This window comes from Dreissena polymorpha, chromosome 3, assembly GCF_020536995.1.
Source record: "Dreissena polymorpha isolate Duluth1 chromosome 3, UMN_Dpol_1.0, whole genome shotgun sequence".
Taxonomy (NCBI): domain Eukaryota; kingdom Metazoa; phylum Mollusca; class Bivalvia; order Myida; family Dreissenidae; genus Dreissena; species Dreissena polymorpha.
The window spans coordinates 28291899-28311637 of NC_068357.1; the positions used below are offsets into that span (position 1 = coordinate 28291899).

Below are 19739 nucleotides of genomic sequence, written 5' to 3' on the forward strand. Positions count from 1 at the left end.
AGGCCATTTAGGATGAATGCGGACCTTTGATTTTAAATCCAGATATAGGATTATCTCCTTTTGACACAGCAATTTCAGCTTTTGTAATCAAATGAATCTTAATATAAATAAAATGAATAAAACAATGTATTACTTAAAATAAGTTGTATTTGTTCTCTCTAATTCAAAATACAATGTAAATGGTTTGCATGGAGAATGGGTTTTTCCAACTCCAAACTCATTCGCGATTAAATTTACGTGCACTTTTACTCTTCGACACTTCCAATACCCTATTTTTCTCATTTAACGTTAATACTTTCCGTTTTGAAATTTTAATTTCTGCATGTAAGCTTATATATATCTGACTCGATAATGGTACATAGGGAAATAAACACCTTGATTGAAAACTAAATAAACACGCTAGATTGGAAAATTTGCTGACACAAACTAATAAGCATCATAACAATTACATTTTGTAATGAACAGATTTCGCTACATGTTACCGATTAATAGTTTATTTTTTACACCTCTCGAGAACACTGTGAAATTGTTTGTCGCGTCGGCGCATTGTTTCTGCAATAAAATCGGCGATCAAATTTGTCACTTAATGTCCCAGATAGAACCCGTAGACTGTTGGCAATACCTCACTGTATTATTCGACACCAAAAATTGATACGCAGTCAGCATTAACACAGGGTTCATACAGATTTTCTCTAATGGAATTCAAGCACTTTTTAAGCACTTTTCAAGGGAAAAAATCCGAATTCAAGCCCTTTTTTATTCTGCCCTACTGAAAACTGTATATCATTCTGTGTCCAATACCAACAACATTTTCGCTAAATTGGTCTCTTCTTGCTTAACATTCTATGTGACTGCACTACCCTGCTACAGTAAAAACTGTTTAATCAAAAGTAAGATATTTCATTATGATATAGTAATTGACCAAAGGCATTACACATACCAAAACAAAACCTGTTATTTGTATTGAATATGTATTCTAAATGTTCATAACAGATATTCCAGTGGTATAATATAGCCAATTCCCCCATACTAGCTATCTCTTTATCTGTTCTGCATACTTTACAAGATGCTTTGACTTTAGAATCGGCGTTGTCCACAACCCAAAGGTACTTCAAAAGCCATCCTTTCTGAAAAATGCACTTATTTGCTGGCATATTTCAACTTGTCAGCACCGTAATGGCATAATGTGTACAAAAAAAACGAAGTAGACCAATTGGCGGAAGATAAGTAGTAGTTGCCTCCCTTATGTTCTAAAACCCGTACCAATCCAGTACCTGCTAGTATGAACATCAGACTGTCATAAATCGTTTTAAAAAAATCTACGACTTCGGACTCATGGAAAAGATATTAAATTTTATATTTTTACCCTTAGTACGTTTTTCAAGCACTTTTGAAGCCCAAAATAAGCACTTTTTAAGCATTTTTAAGATTTTATATGCAAACAAGCACTTTTTAAGCACTCCACAGACTTTATAAGCACTTTTCAAGGAGACCATTAAAATTGAAGCACTTTTCAAGGTCTCTACGAACCCTGTAACACCGGTCAGAACCGGTCATCGAGACAAAGGAAAATGGCTGGTGTGAAATTAAAACAAAGGTATTATCGTTCATGTTATCGGCTTAGATAAACAATCAACACTGACTTGTCCCTGAATGGTCAACAGATTTACCACTTTTACCTTAAAGCGGTTGCTTAATTCAAGACTTGGGCATCAGAATACACTAAAATCAGCCGTCGCTGGTTGCGTAAGACAAAAGTCGCTTAAAACAATATGAAAATATAGTTAAAATGCTCGGGCGGGATTAAAAGTGGTCGCATAAGACAAAAGGTCGCTTAATTCAAGTGGTCGCAAGTAAAAGATTGACTGTATTTGAATTAGAGATCAGACACCGCTGTGGCCACCGCCCGCCAAGGGTGATCTTGTAATACGTCCTGTTTTCAACGGGCGTATACAAACAAAACTGTGAAAGAAAGGTCATACAGATCTCAGCATTTTACAACTGGCGTGAGCATTTCAGAAGATTGGACTGTATCTATGTGAGTATATGGGTTTCCATGAACAAAATTAATTTAAGCTGTCTTGCATGTGCCAGTGGTTTCCATTTGAGCAAACATTTGAAACATTTGGCTTTTGAAATTGAAGCATCAAAGCTTTGGGTTTAAACGAAAGAAGAGTGTGTATAAATAAAGAGATATGAAAGGAGATAATAAATTCTTTAATAATGCATCATTTATTGGACTACATGAATATGACCGGGAAGCATCAAGACTTCAAGAAGCATGGGGAGGGTCTATACCTGGCATCAAGTTAGCCCACAAGTTGTCCATCACAGATACCGTGTCTGAATAAACACAGGCAAATGTCCATTGTATGTATGAGCTGCGCACTTAGAAAAGGGGAAAAAGTGTTTCCCAGATTTGCTTGCGCAGTCTGCATGCAAATTAGGGGTGACACTTCACGGTAGTATAGTTTCACGTATAAAGAGTGTCCCTTTTACATGAAAATACATTTTATGTGGAAAGTTTCGCATCTTAGTCTAATCAGGGACGACACTTTATGCACATGCATTAAATGCATATACGTTTTCCCAGATTTCAGCTCATTTATTAGTTTGTGTTGCAGAAACAGGAAAATATGTTCAAAGCAAGACAACAGTTATCTGATTCTGAAGATTTCACTACGCAAATTTTCCCAATTTTTAGTGTGCTTTTTTTCCAATTGTCTCAATAGTGGTACTTTTCTGATTTGAGCAAACAAATTGCTGATGCTGTACATGCTTGCGTGGACCCACTTACTGTCATGACAGATGAGCACGGTGTCCCTCTCCAGCTGGGTAACACTCACCACTGGCAGCCTCTCTCCTGGAAAACACAAACACAAAGGTAAAATAGTCATACACAGTGGTGGGAAACTCAAATGTAAGACATGTTATAGGAAAACAGGACTTAAGGCATGTGCATTGTGTTGTCTCACATTAAACTAACCACTGGCAGCCTCCCTCCTGAACAACACAAACACAAAGGTTAAATATATATATTAGCCCTGCTCTGAGAAAATGTGGTTTAAGCATGTGCAGTTTGCACAGGCTTATCAGGGATGAAACTTTCCGCTGTAATATAATTTTTTGTTTATAGGAAATTGTATCTAAAAAAAAATCCAGCTTAAGCAAGGGTGTCATTTCTGAATAGACTTTGTAGACTGCATTAGCATTAAGCTGCACATGCATTAAGCCCAGTTTTCCTGGAACTTGGCACAAATAGTGAAATACAGTGGTAGGAATATTAAATCTGAAACATGTAGTAACAAGAGATTGCCAAGCAATATGGTCCCCTACCGGTGAAACTCCACCATTGTCAGTAAAAAAATAAATATTTTTTTATATTAATTTTGTCGCCATAGCAACCAGAATTTTTGACGTAGGCACAAAATGAAATGACGTGCATAATCTCCATATTTCCATCTATCCATGTTTCAAGTTTCATGAAAAAATATTAAGAACTTTTAAAGTTATCGCACGATCCAGAAAAGTTTGACGGACTGACAGACAGACAGAGTGCAAACCATAAGTCCCCTCCGATTTCACCGGTAGGGGACAAAAACTGGACTAAATGCATTTGTATAGTAAAGTGTCTTCAGGAAATGAACTTCTGAGCAGTTCCTTATACCTAATTCCAGATTATTAAATTACACTTACATAAAGCCTAGTCAAGGAATACATGTACAAATGTTTGCACTATAAAAATCTATCAAAACAATTTTAAAAGACCAACGGATGGTCTACAAAATTTTATCATCAGCCAATTAATATGATATGACACCAGAATAAAACCAGAGCAACCAGCTAGTAACTCTCAGCCTGTTCAGGTCTTATGCTGTTTCCTGCTCAGTAGGTTATGGTTGGAACCGAAGCCTTTAAACTTGATTATACTAAGAAAGGTCTTTAATTTAATATTGAACTTTCTAAAGGACTACTAATGCTTCAAAGTTCATCTGAGTGTTAAGTTTAACTAAAAATATGAACAATTTTAGCATTTTATGTATAATTTTATTAATTATCCAAAGATACAGATAATCTGTAACCGATAAGGTCACTTACCCTGGTTGGATTCGAAGTCTGTGAACCAGTTGGAGCCTGAGTTGAGATTGATGATGTCGAACGTCAGCGGACTTACGTTCCTGAAACACACAATTCACACATATATATACCATGAACGTGTTTGAATACAATACACTATAATACATTTTAAAACAATACACTCAAACACATTTGAACACAATACACTCAAACACATTTTAATACAAAACACTCAAACACATTTGAACACAATACAGCAACCGTATGAAAAAAGGACCAGTCATCTTAAAGCACACACAATAACTCATTAATTGCAGTGTCCTTATTGCCCAATTTGACGATTATTTTCATCTGAATTGATAAAAGCAAGGGGACTCAACTTTGTACGTACCCTCTTCTCACTCCAAAACACACTAGTGGGTACTCTAACTCCGGGGATATGAACATCTCAAACACGGGTGGTGAGGCTGGCACACCGTCCAGCTCAAATATCTGAAAAATAAACAAGGAAATAGAGAATCCACTGCAAACATGGGACTGTGATGGCTTGGAAGCTGTTTAAAAGATGTATGGTAAGTAAAAGACTAAATGAGCTGCATTCTGGGAACACTGGTCTTTGAATCCCTTAAACACTAACTATATGCCTCCCTTTGAGGGGAAAAAATACATTGAGTAATAATCAAGACTTTGTAATTTGTGATAAAATAAAGGATCCCAATATTGTTCTTTTTGTTGACATCTGACAATATATTCTAGCTGTCCAGTGTATTTAAATCAAGATGGCGTCCCCTCAAGCCCCCTTCCCAATACACTTCCCAAGCCCATGTGTACCAACAACAAAAATAAAATTGTGACAAAAATAAAAGTATATATGCTGCAAATGTAAAAGGATCTAAAACATCACATTGATAAAGTTGTAATAATGTGTACATATCCATGTGTGCAAGTGTCACAAAAAATACCAGTTTGAAAGTCCGAGTTACACTGATCAAGCTTGATGATTGTTCAAGGGAAATAATTCAAAATTGCTTGAAGCCATTAGGCTGGTAATTGCATTTGACCCAGACTTAGAGCCTACAACGAATTCGACAAAGATTGATGATGATACGATAAGTTTTTTTTCATAATTCAAGGACCATAATTGAGATGTTTTTCATGCCATCTGAATCGTAACCAAACTAGGCTTAGATCCGATTCCCACAAAGTTTCATAATTTTAACTGTTTGAGTTAATTAGCAAACATTGCTATTATGGCCACCACTCGACCGCTATCTGTGACATGTATGCCCATAATATCCGGGTTTTTTAATTAAAAGGGTGTACAAAAAGAATTTACAGTTATCGGGATTTCTAAGTTATGAGGAGGTAAAAGACATTAAAGCGAACAAGGAAACATACAAGTAAAGAGAAGCTAGGGTTTCAATGTGCACCCATCTCTAATGTGTTCAGAATCTAGCTAAGAAGGAAGTAGCAACTATTCAAAGACAAACAGCAAGTCTTCCAGATAAGATGTAATAACAGAGCCATGTGCAGTGCAAGCTTTATCAGAAACTTTAGACTCTCACCCCACTGGGGGCTGACGAGGTCAAAGCGTAGTCCGTTTCGCTACGACGTCGGGTATATGTTTTACTACGAAAATATTGTTTAAATACACATGACATCGAGAACGGATTAGTCGAAAATTTTGTTTAAAACATGTAAGATTATGCTTTTCTAATAACAAAACTTTGAATTTAAGCATAATGACATTTCATAGGTCTGTAACATCAAATTATAGTCCACGATGTGTGTGGTTTATGCGGTTAAACATGAAATATACCGCTGATCTATCAAGCCGAAGTCAAGTTTCACTTTAAAAAATGCAATTAAGGTTTACACCTGTGTTTAATTGACACAATTTGACAATTTCCATATTGATCTATGTATCGTTAAGCCAATGGTGTGTTTAGAAATGTGTAGGGTGACTCAGTTATCAGAAATAAAGGCTAAATATTATTATTAGGCATGATCATGTCTCTGACAGTATACATATATGCCTCGCTACGACAACGCTTTAGCGTGTATGCGTTTCTCAAAGAAGACGTCTTGGTTATCTCTCGAAGGCAAAATAAAGAAAAGTTTTTTTGATACAGAGTCATGGAGTGGCTGGATGTTTCCTTTGAGGAAGAGGTAGTAACAACGGCACAACATGATCTGAAGCGCACAGTCGACATGGTAATGCACATTATTATGATATAATTAAATTCACGACTAGGCCAAAGGAAAAATCGAAAATCCAAATTTAAGATGACAGTTGAGAGTCAAGAACCTAATTTCGTCGGTCTCAATCAAAATGACGCATCTTCACCTCGTGACAATCCCTTATACGTTCATTTAGATAGAGACCGACGATAGGTTTTCAGCAGACGGTACTCTTTATCAAATAACATTCGATTCTCGTTATCCAAACTCGCTTATCTCGAAACTCGGCTTATGTCAAAGTCTGCAGTAACTGCATGTGATATATCCTAAAATGGATACAGAAACTTCGTTGAGCAACGTATACATTATATTTGTACTTCGTTGCACAACCAATACATACTCTGTGCGAAACCTATACATAAAGCGACTTGCAATTTCCTTCGAAACAAAGCATTTGAATAATTAAAATACATGTTCGTATCCTGTTTTGTACTTTAAAATGTGTAATGTACACTGAATAAACGTAAAATGTAGTTTTATTTGATTTAAGTTACCGTAATTAGCTATTTTAACAGAATAACCACCTTATGCATTGCTTCAAATAAAAATATTTCGATTTTAGCTCAAAATAAACCTGAAGGTTGCAACTACGCGCATTTGTTATTGAAAATAAGTACCTACCATTACTGGATGTTCCGTTCTCTAATCCATAAACACCAGAAAAGATAAACCTCGCCTGATTAAGTAGTGTATTTACACAATGTTTTCGTAGTAAAACATATACCCGACGTCGTAGCGAAACGGACTACGCTTTGACCTCGTCAGCCCCCAGTGCACCCTGGGAAAACAAGGTTTAACCCTTTGCATGCTGGGAAATTTGTCATCTGATAAAATGTCGTCTGCTGAATTTCTAAAATAAGCATTTTCTTCGATTTTGTTCAAAGAATACTATCAGAATAGTCTGTGGCGTCTCATCTGGATCCAAACTCTTTGCAAAGGCCTTCAAAATTCGGTTCCAGCACTCAAAGAGTTAATGAATTTGATATTAATTGTACGGTGCATGGAATACCACTTTAAAGTATTTATTATTTAAATGAAGTCTCTTCCTTGCCAAAATCCAGTTTAGGCAGAAAGTGTCATTCCTGGTAAACCTGTGCAAATTGCACAGGCTTATCTTGGACAATACTTTACGCATGTATTAAACACAGATTTCCCAGATTGCATCATCAGGTTCTCTTATGTTTTTGCCATTTTTTTGTTTTGTTCAGTTAATTGTAGCAAAAATACAACCAAAATATGTTTCAAAAACTGTATTTCACAGCAAATATTTCGTACAATAATTATTTTGTTTTTTTTTGTATTTATTATCTGGAACCTTTGACTGACTTTTGCTCAAATAAACAACAAAGTGGAACAAGAGAGTCAAAGTGGAATTATATAGCGCTCACCTGATATAGATATTGAGACCAGACAGAACATCAATAATGAATATTTATCTACATGTTAAAGAAACATCAGCATTATACTGAGTCAAACAATTAATTCAGCTGTTCTAAAAAACAAGGACCCTGGAACATTAAAACTTTTTGCACGTAAGCATTTATAGAAGACCACATGTGATAAATGTTTATGTCTACCTAGCTATGGGAAAACTGGGCTGAACACATGTGCATTATTTGTTATTCCAGATTAGCCTGTGCAGTTTGCAGAGGCTTATTTTTGTTGAAAACAGACTTCATTTAAACGAGAAATTCCACGAAAGGGAAAAGTGTCGTCCCTTACTTCATGGACTGCACAGTCTAATCTGAGATGACACTGTACACACAAGCATTATTAAGCCCTACTTTTAACATGTATAATAATCTGCTTAAGTTTTAAGGTGCACTTATGAATGGGATCTGCAACATGCCCTTCATGACACTGAATGCTTAAATAATGTAAACAAATCAAAATTATTTCATTGAATAAAACCTGAAAAGTTTCTCACATCCCACTCAGTGGTTTCATATAACATGTCAAATATTGACAACCAACTATGGACAACGGGCAGTGACTGACAACAATAGCTCACCATTCAGCACTGAAGTGCTCAGGACTCATAATAACAAAAAAAACTAAGAAAACTACTACAAAACTTCAAAAGTTACCTTGCCAAAGTAAGGAAATACTTTATGCTAAAACATGCAATAACATAGAAATGTTAATGGGCTACCATACAAATATATATTCCAGGAACATTAACAATGGTAAGACAATATTAACACAACTTTCTTCAAGTCAGCTATACCTGTCTTTTTTGTATTGATTACATGAAAAAGCTGCATGCTTAGTCTACATGAGTATACAGTGAACACAGTGCACAAGCAACTAAGAAATCAAGGCACATTACAAGAAAGGGTTTTATTCCATTTAAGAAAAGTGAAATCCTTTTGTTTTCTAACAACAAAAAAAGAACTATTTTACTTTGAGCTTTTTTAGACTTGATCTCTTTTGCCAACAAATCAAATATCAACAATATGCACAGCAATAAAGCAAGCAAACAATGAAAAAGCCACTTTTTGGGTAAAAGGAGTGAAATGCATGTGCGTTAAGTGTTGTCCCTGATTAGCCTGTGTAGTATGCAATCAAGGACAACACTTTCCACTTTAACTGCATTTTGACCAATAAGAGATTTCCTTTAAACAAAAGATGCCATCAAAGTGGAAAGCATTGACCCATATTAGCCTATGCATTAAATCTAATTTCTCCACAGCTCGGCTCAAAGGGAAAGGGAAGTAATGCAGTTACTTTTGACTCACACACACAGGGTCTCACCTTGAGTTGCATGAACTTGTTCAGTGGTTCGTACCACTGCATAAGAATTATCCCATTTGGCAGAGCTCCACACAGGTATTTATATCCGTTGTATGGATTACGGCCGAAACAGCACCGCGTGCAACCTTTTGTGTCCGGAACCTTAGATGTGGCAGTGTACTTCCTAAATATATAAGAGCCACACAATGGGGAAACTGACTCAAATATACATGAATTTGAGCATTTGGTATCATGTTTCTATTATAAAACATTTGAGACTAGCTCTGAGAAAATTAGCCTTAATTAGCCTGTGTGAAGTGTTGTCCCAGATTAGCCTGTGCAGTATACACAGGCTATTCTAGGAAGACACTTTACACTCATGAATAGAAGATTTCCCAGCAAGAGGCTGATTAACAGCAATATTTAAGGTTACCTACTTGGGAACAAATTTTTCAGGAATCTTTGTTTTCTTTGGAAGCGAGAACAGATTGGTCTGCTTGTTGTACAGCATCATCAGGTCATGACGGAACAGATGCTGGGTCCGACCTACATCCAACAAATACAAATTAGCCATTTGGGAAATCTGGGCTTAATGCATGGTCTTATGGCGTTTTCCCAAATTAGCCTGTGCAGTCAGTGCAGGAAGATCAGGGAAAAAACTCTCCACTAAGACTTGATTTTTGCTTAGAGGAGACATCTTTATTTGAAATTTTTTCACAAAAAGCAGAAAGCGAGTGATTCTTAAAGGGATCTTTTCACGCTTTGGTAAATTGACAAAATTGAAAAAAGTTGTTTCAGATTCGCAAATTTTCGTTTTAGTTATGATATTTGTGAGGAAACAGTAATACTGAACATTTACCATGGTCTAATATAGCCATTATATGCATCTTTTGACGATTTGAAAACCTAAAAATTATAAAGCGTTGCAACGCGAAACGATTGAATAATTTGGAGAGTTCTGTTTTTGTCGTTAAATTTTGTGAAACTACGAAGATTGCTTATATAAAGTATAAAATACGTCAAGTATGAGTACTCGGCGGAATAGCTCAGTAGGCTAAAGCGTTTTTACTTCAGGACTCTGGCAGGACTCCAGGGGTCACTGGTTCGAATCCTGCTCCGGGCAATGTTCTTTTCCTTTTTTAAATTTTATTCTTGATTTTTTACTGAAGCTTTTACGATCCAATGTTTACATTTATCAATATAAAGCATTTAATGACTAAGTTAAAAAATGCCAAAATCTGTGAAAAGGCCCCTTTAAAACCCCTAAAATTAGGTTGCATTGTGTTTGAAATTCCATTTCTTCCAATATGACAGAATTTCTGTGTTCGATTAATACACTTGTTAAAAGTGACAAAGTCTTTTGCAACAACATTAGCTCCTGGATTGTTCTCTGCTAGGATAGACCTTGTTTGCCGTACAGAATGCATGATGTACCCTAGAAAAAATTGTCTATATTCTACCTCTATTTTAGTGCTAAATACTGCAGAATCAGTTCCATTAACTTACCACAGAAATTTCACTCACCAAATGACAGTTTCCACTACAGATAAAACAAATTTTCTTAAAATAAAATTTATTTTAATTCTTAATTATTATTTTAAGAAAATTTGTTTTAATGTCAATAATACATACCTGCTATCCCTAGCTGATATGGTAGCTGTGGCGGGAAGGTCTCATTATATTTTCCCATCACAGCAAAACCCATATTTCAGGTTTTTCAGCCAGAGATAGTAGAAGTATGTCCTCAGATAATCTTCGATAGTACAGTATTGTACTAGTTTCCAGATAGCCCCAGCACATTTACGCCATGGAAGAAACTACTGTTTGAGAGACCATAAGAGGACCCAACATATATAAATTGTCTTGTTGACACTCAAGAGAACGAAGATAGAATGAGGAAAAGGTGGTCGGATTCCTCCAGAAAGCAGCTTGAAGCACTTCAGAAAGTGGAACATTATTAATATACGCCCAGGAAGCCGAAAGAGCTCTTAATTCATGTGGTCTAATCATATAAAGGGATAAATCCCTAGATGAGAGAGATGAATAAGCCTTCTTAATAGTCGAGGCTACCCAACGAGAAATAGATGCCGCAGACACACCCTCCTTTTAATGGAATGAAAAGTCTTTTGCGAGAACCTCGAATAGACTTTACTCTTTTAAGATAGAACTTCAAAGCACTGACTGGGCAAAAAAGTCTATCATCATCTTTATGTCCACAAGTGTTAGAAAGACTTGGAACTTTGAAGGGTTTAGAAGCCATAGAGGGGAGTTGATTTTTACCAAGGAATCCTGGCTGACATAACAACGTTACAGATCCATCTTGATGAAGTGTCCATTCCGATGGAAGTATCTGATGTTTGCGAGACAACCCATCCGCCAGGGCGTTAAGGCGACCTGGTATGTATTTGGCCAGAATATAAATGTTGAGTGTTTTGCAAAAAAACAAGTAATTTCCTGGTTTTCAGATACAGGGATTGAGAATGTGTTCCCCCCTGTGCCTGGATGTAAGCCACCACCGATGTGTTGTCTGTTGACACCATCACACAAGAGTCTCGAAGATGTGAATGGAAATGAGATACAGCTAGAAATACTGCTCGCATTTCTAGATTGTTGATATGAAGGTGAGATTGCTGATGAGACCACAACCCTGAAACTATTAGACTGAGAGGTTCCAGGTGAGCACCCCATCCTTCCTTGCTCGCATCCGTGATTAGATGTAATGACGGTTGCTGAGGAAGAAGTGGTACTCCTGCTAAGAGTCTCCTCATCTAGCCACCACTGAAGATGAGACACTAGGGAAGGATAGATTGAATCTGTTTTAACAGATTGTCCGGAGACCATTTCCATCAAGCTGAGAGATAATGCTGAAGAGGATGTAGGAATAGACGTCCCAACTGCACAAAGTCTGCTACTGAGCTCAGGATACCGTTGAGAGAGAGGAACTCTTGAGCTGTTATATGAGATTGGGACAAAACATAGTTGACCTTTACCAGAAGGTCTGATATACGTTGACATGACACTCTGACCTTGTTGATGTGAGTCAAGAAATTCATTCCCACAAAGGTGAAATCTTGAGACGGAATGAGGTCTGATTTGTCTGCATTTAGGAGGAGCCTTAATGATAGAGGAGTTCCTTCCAAGAAAATTCCAGATGGCACAGAAGCAATTGACGATCGAGCTGGTGTTGCAGCCAGTCGTCGAAGTACTAAAGAAGCAGAATACCGTGATCTCGGAGATGTGCTCCTATTGCAGCCATCAGCTTGGTAAAGACTTGCGGAGCTGTTGTAAACCCAAATGGCATGCTCGGAACTGGTATACCTGGCCTCGAAAGGCCAAACGAAGGTACTTCCGGTAGTTGGGATGTATAGGAACATGGAAGTACGCATCTTCCAGATCCAAGGACACCCCCCAGTGCAGAGGTTTGATGGAATTCCTTATGAAGGAAGGAGTCTCCATCTTGAAAGTTGGTTTGAGTAGATACATGTTGAAAACTTTTAAGTCTATTACTGGTCTCCAGGAACCATTTTTCTTTTGAAAAAGAAAAAGACAACTGTAAAATCCTGGAGAACAAGATGTGTTTGTGAAACACAATGTCCCCCTATATGATGTTTGACCTTGAAGGATGACCTTGACCTTGTGAAGGATGACCTTGACCTTTCACCACTCAAAATATGCAGCTCTATGAGATACACATGCATGCCAAATATCAAGTTGCTATCTTCAATATTGCAAAAGTATTCATAAAATAAACGATTTGGGCCACATATATTTGACCTCTGACCTTGAAGGATGACCTTGACCTTTCACCACTCAAAATGTGCAGCTCCATGAGATGCACATGCATGCCAAATATCAAGTTGCTAACTTCAATATTGCAAAAGTATTTATAAAATAAGCGATTTGGGCCACATATATTTGACCTCTGACCTTGAAGGATGACCTTGACCTTGACCTTTCACCACTCAAAATGTGCAGCTCCATGAGATACACATGCATGCCAAATATCAAGTTGCTATCTTCAATATTGCAAAAGTATTCATTAAATGAGTGATTTTGGCCACATATATTTGACCTCTGACCTTGAAGGATGACCTTGACCTTGACCTTTCACCACTCAAAATGTGCAGCTTCATGAGATACACATGCATGTCAAATATGAAGTTGCTATCTTCAATATAGCAAAAGTTATTGCAAAATGTTAAAGTTGGCGCAAACAGACCAACAGACCAACGGACCAACAGACAGGTCAAAAACAATATGTCCCCCACTACTATAGTGGGGGACATAATAAGGGTCTGTAACCCTTTCTACCCCCTGTTTTTTCAAGAGACCGAGAATGGACTCTGGAATTAGTGGATTCAGAGAAACAAGCTCTATAGGGACGCGAGAAAGTGGAGGTCTTTTTTCAAATTGAAAAGTCAGGACTTCTGTAACAAGAGAATGAACCCAAGCGTCCAAAGTTATACGAAGCCAACCATTTGAAAAATGTTGAAGTCTGGCCCCTACTGGTATTTCCGGCATCGGAGGAGAAGGCCGTAGAAAGGGTTGGCCCCTAGGGCTGATAAGGAGGTCCGCCCCTGCCGGTAAGAAGTTTGGAATAACTTTTATCCGGCTGAGGCTTGTTCTTTCTACCAGATTTCTTAACAGAAGATTTCTGAGAAACAGAAGGTCTGTTAAATGAAGACTGTCTATTAGGAACTGACCAAAGATTCAAGGAAGGCCTTTTAGAACAAAGGTTATCCCTCTTATCCTTCTTTACTACTGGATTTGCCGGTGGTCTAGAAGCTGGTCGCTTAAAGGCCCCTTGGCGTTGTCCAGAGTTGTTTCTAGCTAAAGAAGCATGAAGTTGATCATCTTTGTCCGCTGAGATTGTGTCTTGTATCCATTCACCGAAAAGAAATCCTGATGAGAGAGGTGCCGTTCTGAGAGAATTCATACCTGGTTCTAATAGAAAATCTTTAGGTAAAGATGAAAGGATAAGATCTCTACAAATCCTTAGCATCTTCGACATTGAAGTAGCAGCATTATGTGAAAGGGACAATGTCGTTCGTTAAAGATGAATTAACAAATCACGAAGTTCTACATGAATCGAATCCGACCAATCACACACCAACTGCAAAATAGTTGCTAGCATAAGATCTATCTGGTTGGTAAGACCTAAAGATCTGCGTTCTTTCACTTCCCAATGTTCCAACATGGAATAAGGAACATAAACAGAAGAAGTAGGCATATTAAGCAAAAGCTTATTGATGTCAGGATCCTGAACCGGCAATTAAGCAAAATCCAAGCCGGAAGTTGGATCTGGTACAGGAGGCTTGTAGCTTCTAGTACGTTCATTCTGTTTAGGATCAGACAAATCCTTAGGCACTTTCCACAGTTCTCCTCGTTTTGGAATGGCCTTATTAGCTGATTCCAACGATTGAAAAACTGATAAGACAGTAGAACCAATAGGAAGGCGTGTATCAAGGCGAGAAGTAGCCTTAGAAAGCCTGTAGGGATCAAATGTACGAACTAATTATCCGTGATAGAGATCGTCGAATGAGTAGACATCTCCGCAGGTCTTGGGCAATAATCATCACCGAGAGTTTGAAATATCAGTTCATAGATCTGATTAATTGATGCCAAATATTGATCAGTGTTATCATTGGAATCTGCCTCTGAATCGGCCTCATTGTCTACAACACCAGCAGTGTGCATTCGACGGTGTAGCAGCAGGAGGTACCCGACTAAGTAGCGTAGCCAATACCCGTGGTGCAGAGCAAGTATCCGTAGTGGTGAGATAAACACCAGAAGACAAGGTCTGCGAACTAGTACCAGTCACAGCAACATGTGTATATGTTAAACTGGAAACTGGAACTGGTACATAGGGTATAGAGACATTATAATCCGAAACAGAATACAGCGAAGGATAAGAGTAGTCAGAATGACAATGCCTACGTGAAGCATGACGCCGAGCTTTATCCCTGCAATGCCGAGAAACAGATCAGCTGCGATGGGAATGACGTCTCTTAGAACAACGTCTCCTAGAGTCTGGAGATGATCGGTATCGATCATATCGACGCCGTGAATGAGGACTGCTCGATAAAGGAGAGCGTGTACGACGTCTACCTCTATTGTCGGTACTAGTTGACGACCAAGATGCCTTTGAAGAAGAGGAGGAATAGTCCGATGATGATGAGCAATGTCTCTTTCTGATTGTTGACAAATGACCAGTGACCGGTACCTGGTAGTCTTGACGGGTGACCAGACCAGTCCCCGGTGGTATTGACCAGACCGGTCACTGTTGATAGATGACCGGACCGGTCCCCAGTGCCATGGACCCGTGACCGGACCGGTCCCCGGTGACCAGTACTACGGACCGGTCCCCGGTGACCAGTGACCAGACCAGTCTCTGGTCCGTTACCTGGTGACGTACCGGTCATAACATGACCAGTGTTGTCACCAGGTAATGACCGTATGGCGGCTGCCAAATGGTCCGGCATTAGTAATGCCATCGGGCAAAGACCGTTTGATGCTGAAATCTGTCATCCGTGGACAACAAAGTCACCTGGCATTGATCATCTTGTGAAGGTTCATCTGCCTGTTTCCGGCTCAGAAACGTTCTGCGACGGATTGCTTTCTGCCACGTCGCATCGTCCCATGCACTGCAAACAGAGCATTTAAGATCAACGGTACAATAAGTACACGACAAAAAAGTCTTGTGGGAATCCCACGAAGCCTTTATGTGACCACATGAACCTCTAATTTGTAGATTCATTCTTATTCTGAAAATAGAAAAAGAAAAGAATCTACATAAGAAAACAGTTTTAAAAGAACAAAATAACAACTTGTTGACTAAAAACACGAAATGCATGTGCTCAAGTGCATGAGCATGATCAAAACTCGGTAAAGTCTGAAAATTAATTAATTTTCAACAAAATATTTACAGGAAACAATTTTTGAATAGAGCAAAAACGATAAATCACGCAATTTATCAATTCCAAACCCAAACAACCACGCAGAAGAGAGTAAAAAGATCAAATTTCAATGACAACGAAAAATGGCGATCTACATGGCCGATTCCAGAAAAGGAAGATGAGTTGCGGATCTTGATTTCCTGTTAGGTTACATTGTATTATATTTAACCTGATCTGTTTTAGAGAGGTGGCCTATTTCGGCGCTTGAAGATTTCTGGAGGAGCTAACCCACCTTTAAAAGGTATAGCTAGGGATAGCAGGTATGTATTTATGACATTAAAACAAACTTCCAGTAGAGGAAACACAAACATCAATTTGAGCCGCACTCTGGGAAAACAGGGTTTAATGCATGTGTGTAGTGTTGTCCATGATTAGCCATTGCAGTCCACACGGGTTTATTAGGGATGACACTTTCTGCTTTTATTGTAATTTTCCTTTAAACTAAGTGTCTTCTCAGCAAAAATCCAGTTTTAGCGGAAAGTGTTGTCCCTGATTAGCCTGTGCTGACTGCACAAGCTAATTTGGAACATTTTACCCACATGCATTAAACAACCCTTTTACCAGAGCGGGGCCCAGTTTCCTGCAGTTGTTTGCCTAAGTTACCTGACAGGGACATGAGGACATTGTTGATCACGTAGAGCCATGAACACGGTCGGGCGTGCAGCTGAAAGTACATGAGGCAGCAATCAGAATGAATTTCAATCTCCTTCAGCTTATATATGAGTAGCACAGTGGGAAAATGGGGCTTTATGCATGTGCGTTAGGTGTCATCCGAGATTAGCCTGTTCAGTCTACACAGGCTAATCAGGGACAACACAGAAGTATTTTCCTAAGAAAAATCGAGTCTAGTTGATAAGTGTTGTCCCTGATTAGCCTGTGCAGACTGAACATGGTTATCCCAGGCTACTCTGCAATGACACTTTATTCACACGCTTTAAGCCCTGTTTTCCCAGAGCAAGGCTCATATGTATTGTAACCCCACACATTTACCTATTTGATCAAGAGGCATTTTTACCAATTTATGATAAACAAATATTTTTCAGCGAGTGTTTGTTATTGCAGTACTAACCAATGCTTTGAAATTTCTATGCATAGGAATAAGAACCACCACAGAAATAGCCAAAATGCTTTGATAATAAGTATCAAAACAAATAACTTTTGGTTATTATCACAATAATCAACACATGGCCATACATTATTTCAAATCTATCACAAAGTTATATTATTGGTCTGTTTTATATAAGAACTACAGTCAAACCTGAATTCAGCGGTCAGTCAAAGGAAATGATCAAAGTGACCGTTGTCCACAGGTGACCGTTGAATTCGGATCACAATTTTAAGAAGGTTGGTCAGTTGGTAGTATTACTACGTCGTTAACCCACCCAGTCGTTTGCATACAGTGTAAAACAAATGCTCATTGCATTAACAAAGCATAATAACAGCATTAACTTACGCGTGTACATTGAATAATAGAGAATAATATCTTTTAGATTGATTTTATTTCATAATGTTAAATTAAACAATGACTTTATCAACGCTGGTATAATTGTTTTCTCATGCATCTCATTCATTCAGTAAATAAAGCTTGTCACGTTCCGTTGACGTCACGTCCGTAAAAGTCTAAAAAGCGGATTCGGTGTCATAAACCGATAGTACAGTGTAATTGTACCGTTCTAATTCAAAGAAATAGCGGTCATTTAATTAAGCGATAATTACTTTCAACAAGTCATAAACTCTGATAAAATTTCTTTAGAAGATACACCCACAATTATCCCCGGAAAAGAAACCTTCTCAACACCTTATAATTTGTTTACTCGCAGCGGGCCGCTTTTATGATATCATAGACAATTACCGCTTTCAGACGCTTTAAATGTTGCAAATCAGTCCATGTTTTGCCATTACAGCTGATCACTAATCCTCTTATCGCCTTCTTATCAAAACACTCGCCAGCTTAATGTTGTTTTTAACACTTAATCAGCGATACAGATCAATTGACTTTGTCACGCGTTAATGCGTTATGCATGCAGACGATAATTGCTATTAATACACATTGTTATTGTTAATGTCACCTGTTTAAAGTGATATTATGGGCATCTAACAGTTTATAGCTGGCTATCGCAACCGTTGTTTATTTTTGGTATTTTCACTTCATATACAATGTACACTTATATTTGTTAATTCAGCATCAACATACTAAAACACTATCCCGGAGAGAGAAAACAAATGCATTTGAATATCAACCGTCTTTTCGTTAAACAACTGATCATGCATGTACGATGTGAACCTAAATTTAGTTTTAGTGTAGAATCGTTTATACGACACAAAGACACAATTTTGTTTTACGGATCATTTCGGCTTAGAGGAGTGGGTTAGTCATGTAAAATAACGAATATAAAATATATTTTTAATACACAACTGGTAGCAAAATGAGTTGCAGACAATTGGTCTTTTAATGCAATCAAAATGAAAATTCAATAATAATGGTGAAACAATTTTACATACCGGTCATGGAGGCACAAATTGTTTGTTTACTCGCAGCGGGCCGCTTTTATAATATCAAAGACAATTACCGCTATCAGACGCTTTTACCGCAAAATAGACGGACACATGATATGCTGTGTTTTTAATTTTCGCGACTCGAGACGACTCGAGACGACTGACGCGTGACCGTTGATTTCAGGTCAAACATGAATTTCGGAGTGGAATGTAGTGGCCTTTGGCCTTTATGGACAGGTGGCCGTTGAATTCAAGTGTAATATAGAGTGTTTTTCGTCGGGGGGATTCCAGACTGACCGTTGTCTGCAGGTGACCGGTAAATTCAGGTGGCCGTTAGGTCAGTTTCGACTGTATTTTAATATCTGCTCCTGCCTATTTTCAATACAAATTTACACACCTTACTTTCCATGATAACAACACACAATAATAATTAAAATGATGTCGGCTTCACAAATAAATATTGAGCATTGCCATTGAGCAAATAATTTAAGTGATCTAATGAGTATTATTTAACAAAACCAATTTATTATGCCAATAAGTGCAAAATAAATGCCAAATTAACGAAACGTAATTTTCTTTTCTGAAAACTTAAAATGTAATATAATGATCAATAACTAAGCCCAATGCTGAACAATTTTATAGTTGAGTAAATAATTTAGAAATGGATTATGGAATGAATTGTCGAATCCATTTTTAAGAAATTTATTTTTGTAAAATAAAACACTGCTAAACATATTCCTTATACAGTCAATCTTGTGGATGCGACCACTTGTATTAAGCGACCTTTGTCTTATGCGACCATTTTGAAATCCCACGGAGCTTTTTCGCTATATAATGATATTGTATTAAGCGACTTTTGTTTTACGCGACCAGCGACCGCTGATTTGTGTGTATTTTGATGTCCGAATCTTGTATTAAGCGACCACTAGGAGGTAAAAGTGGTTAATCTATCGATCTTTCAGGGACAAATCCGTGTTAATTGTTTATCTAAGCCGATAAGATGTACTGTTACACCTCTGCTTTGTTTTCACAACCATTATGATTATGCTTTGTCTCGTTGACCGGTTCTGACCGGTATTGTTGTAGACTGCGTATTAATTTATTGAGTTGAATAATAGGGGAACGTATTGCGCACAGTCTACAGCTTAAATAGTTTACTATGTGGATCGTTAAGAGACAATGCCGATTTTTCTCGAGTATATATAACAGGTGCAGAAACAATGCACTGTACGCGAC

At 37.8% G+C, this 19739-nt stretch overlaps 1 protein-coding gene across 7 annotated transcripts in view; it reads right to left on the reverse strand.

Annotated features, from left to right (window-relative positions):
* Positions 1 to 19739, reverse strand: part of LOC127873416 (mitogen-activated protein kinase kinase kinase kinase 5-like) — a 94143-nt gene that overhangs the window by 26149 nt on the left and 48255 nt on the right. For 4 of the 7 annotated variants that reach the window (XM_052417268.1, XM_052417265.1, XM_052417264.1 and 1 more), the window contains 8 exons: positions 16611 to 16671; positions 9489 to 9597; positions 9073 to 9235; positions 8406 to 8432; positions 4469 to 4569; positions 4099 to 4178; positions 2798 to 2863; positions 2299 to 2343 (listed from right to left, as the gene is read on the reverse strand). In XM_052417268.1, coding sequence (XP_052273228.1) covers positions 2299 to 2343; positions 2798 to 2863; positions 4099 to 4178; positions 4469 to 4569; positions 8406 to 8432; positions 9073 to 9235; positions 9489 to 9597; positions 16611 to 16671 — 652 coding nt within the window. The remainder of the gene's footprint in view (positions 1 to 2298; positions 2344 to 2797; positions 2864 to 4098; positions 4179 to 4468; positions 4570 to 8405; positions 8433 to 9072; positions 9236 to 9488; positions 9598 to 16610; positions 16672 to 19739) is intronic. The other 3 variants (XM_052417263.1, XM_052417266.1, XM_052417267.1) reach the window with 3 other exon arrangements.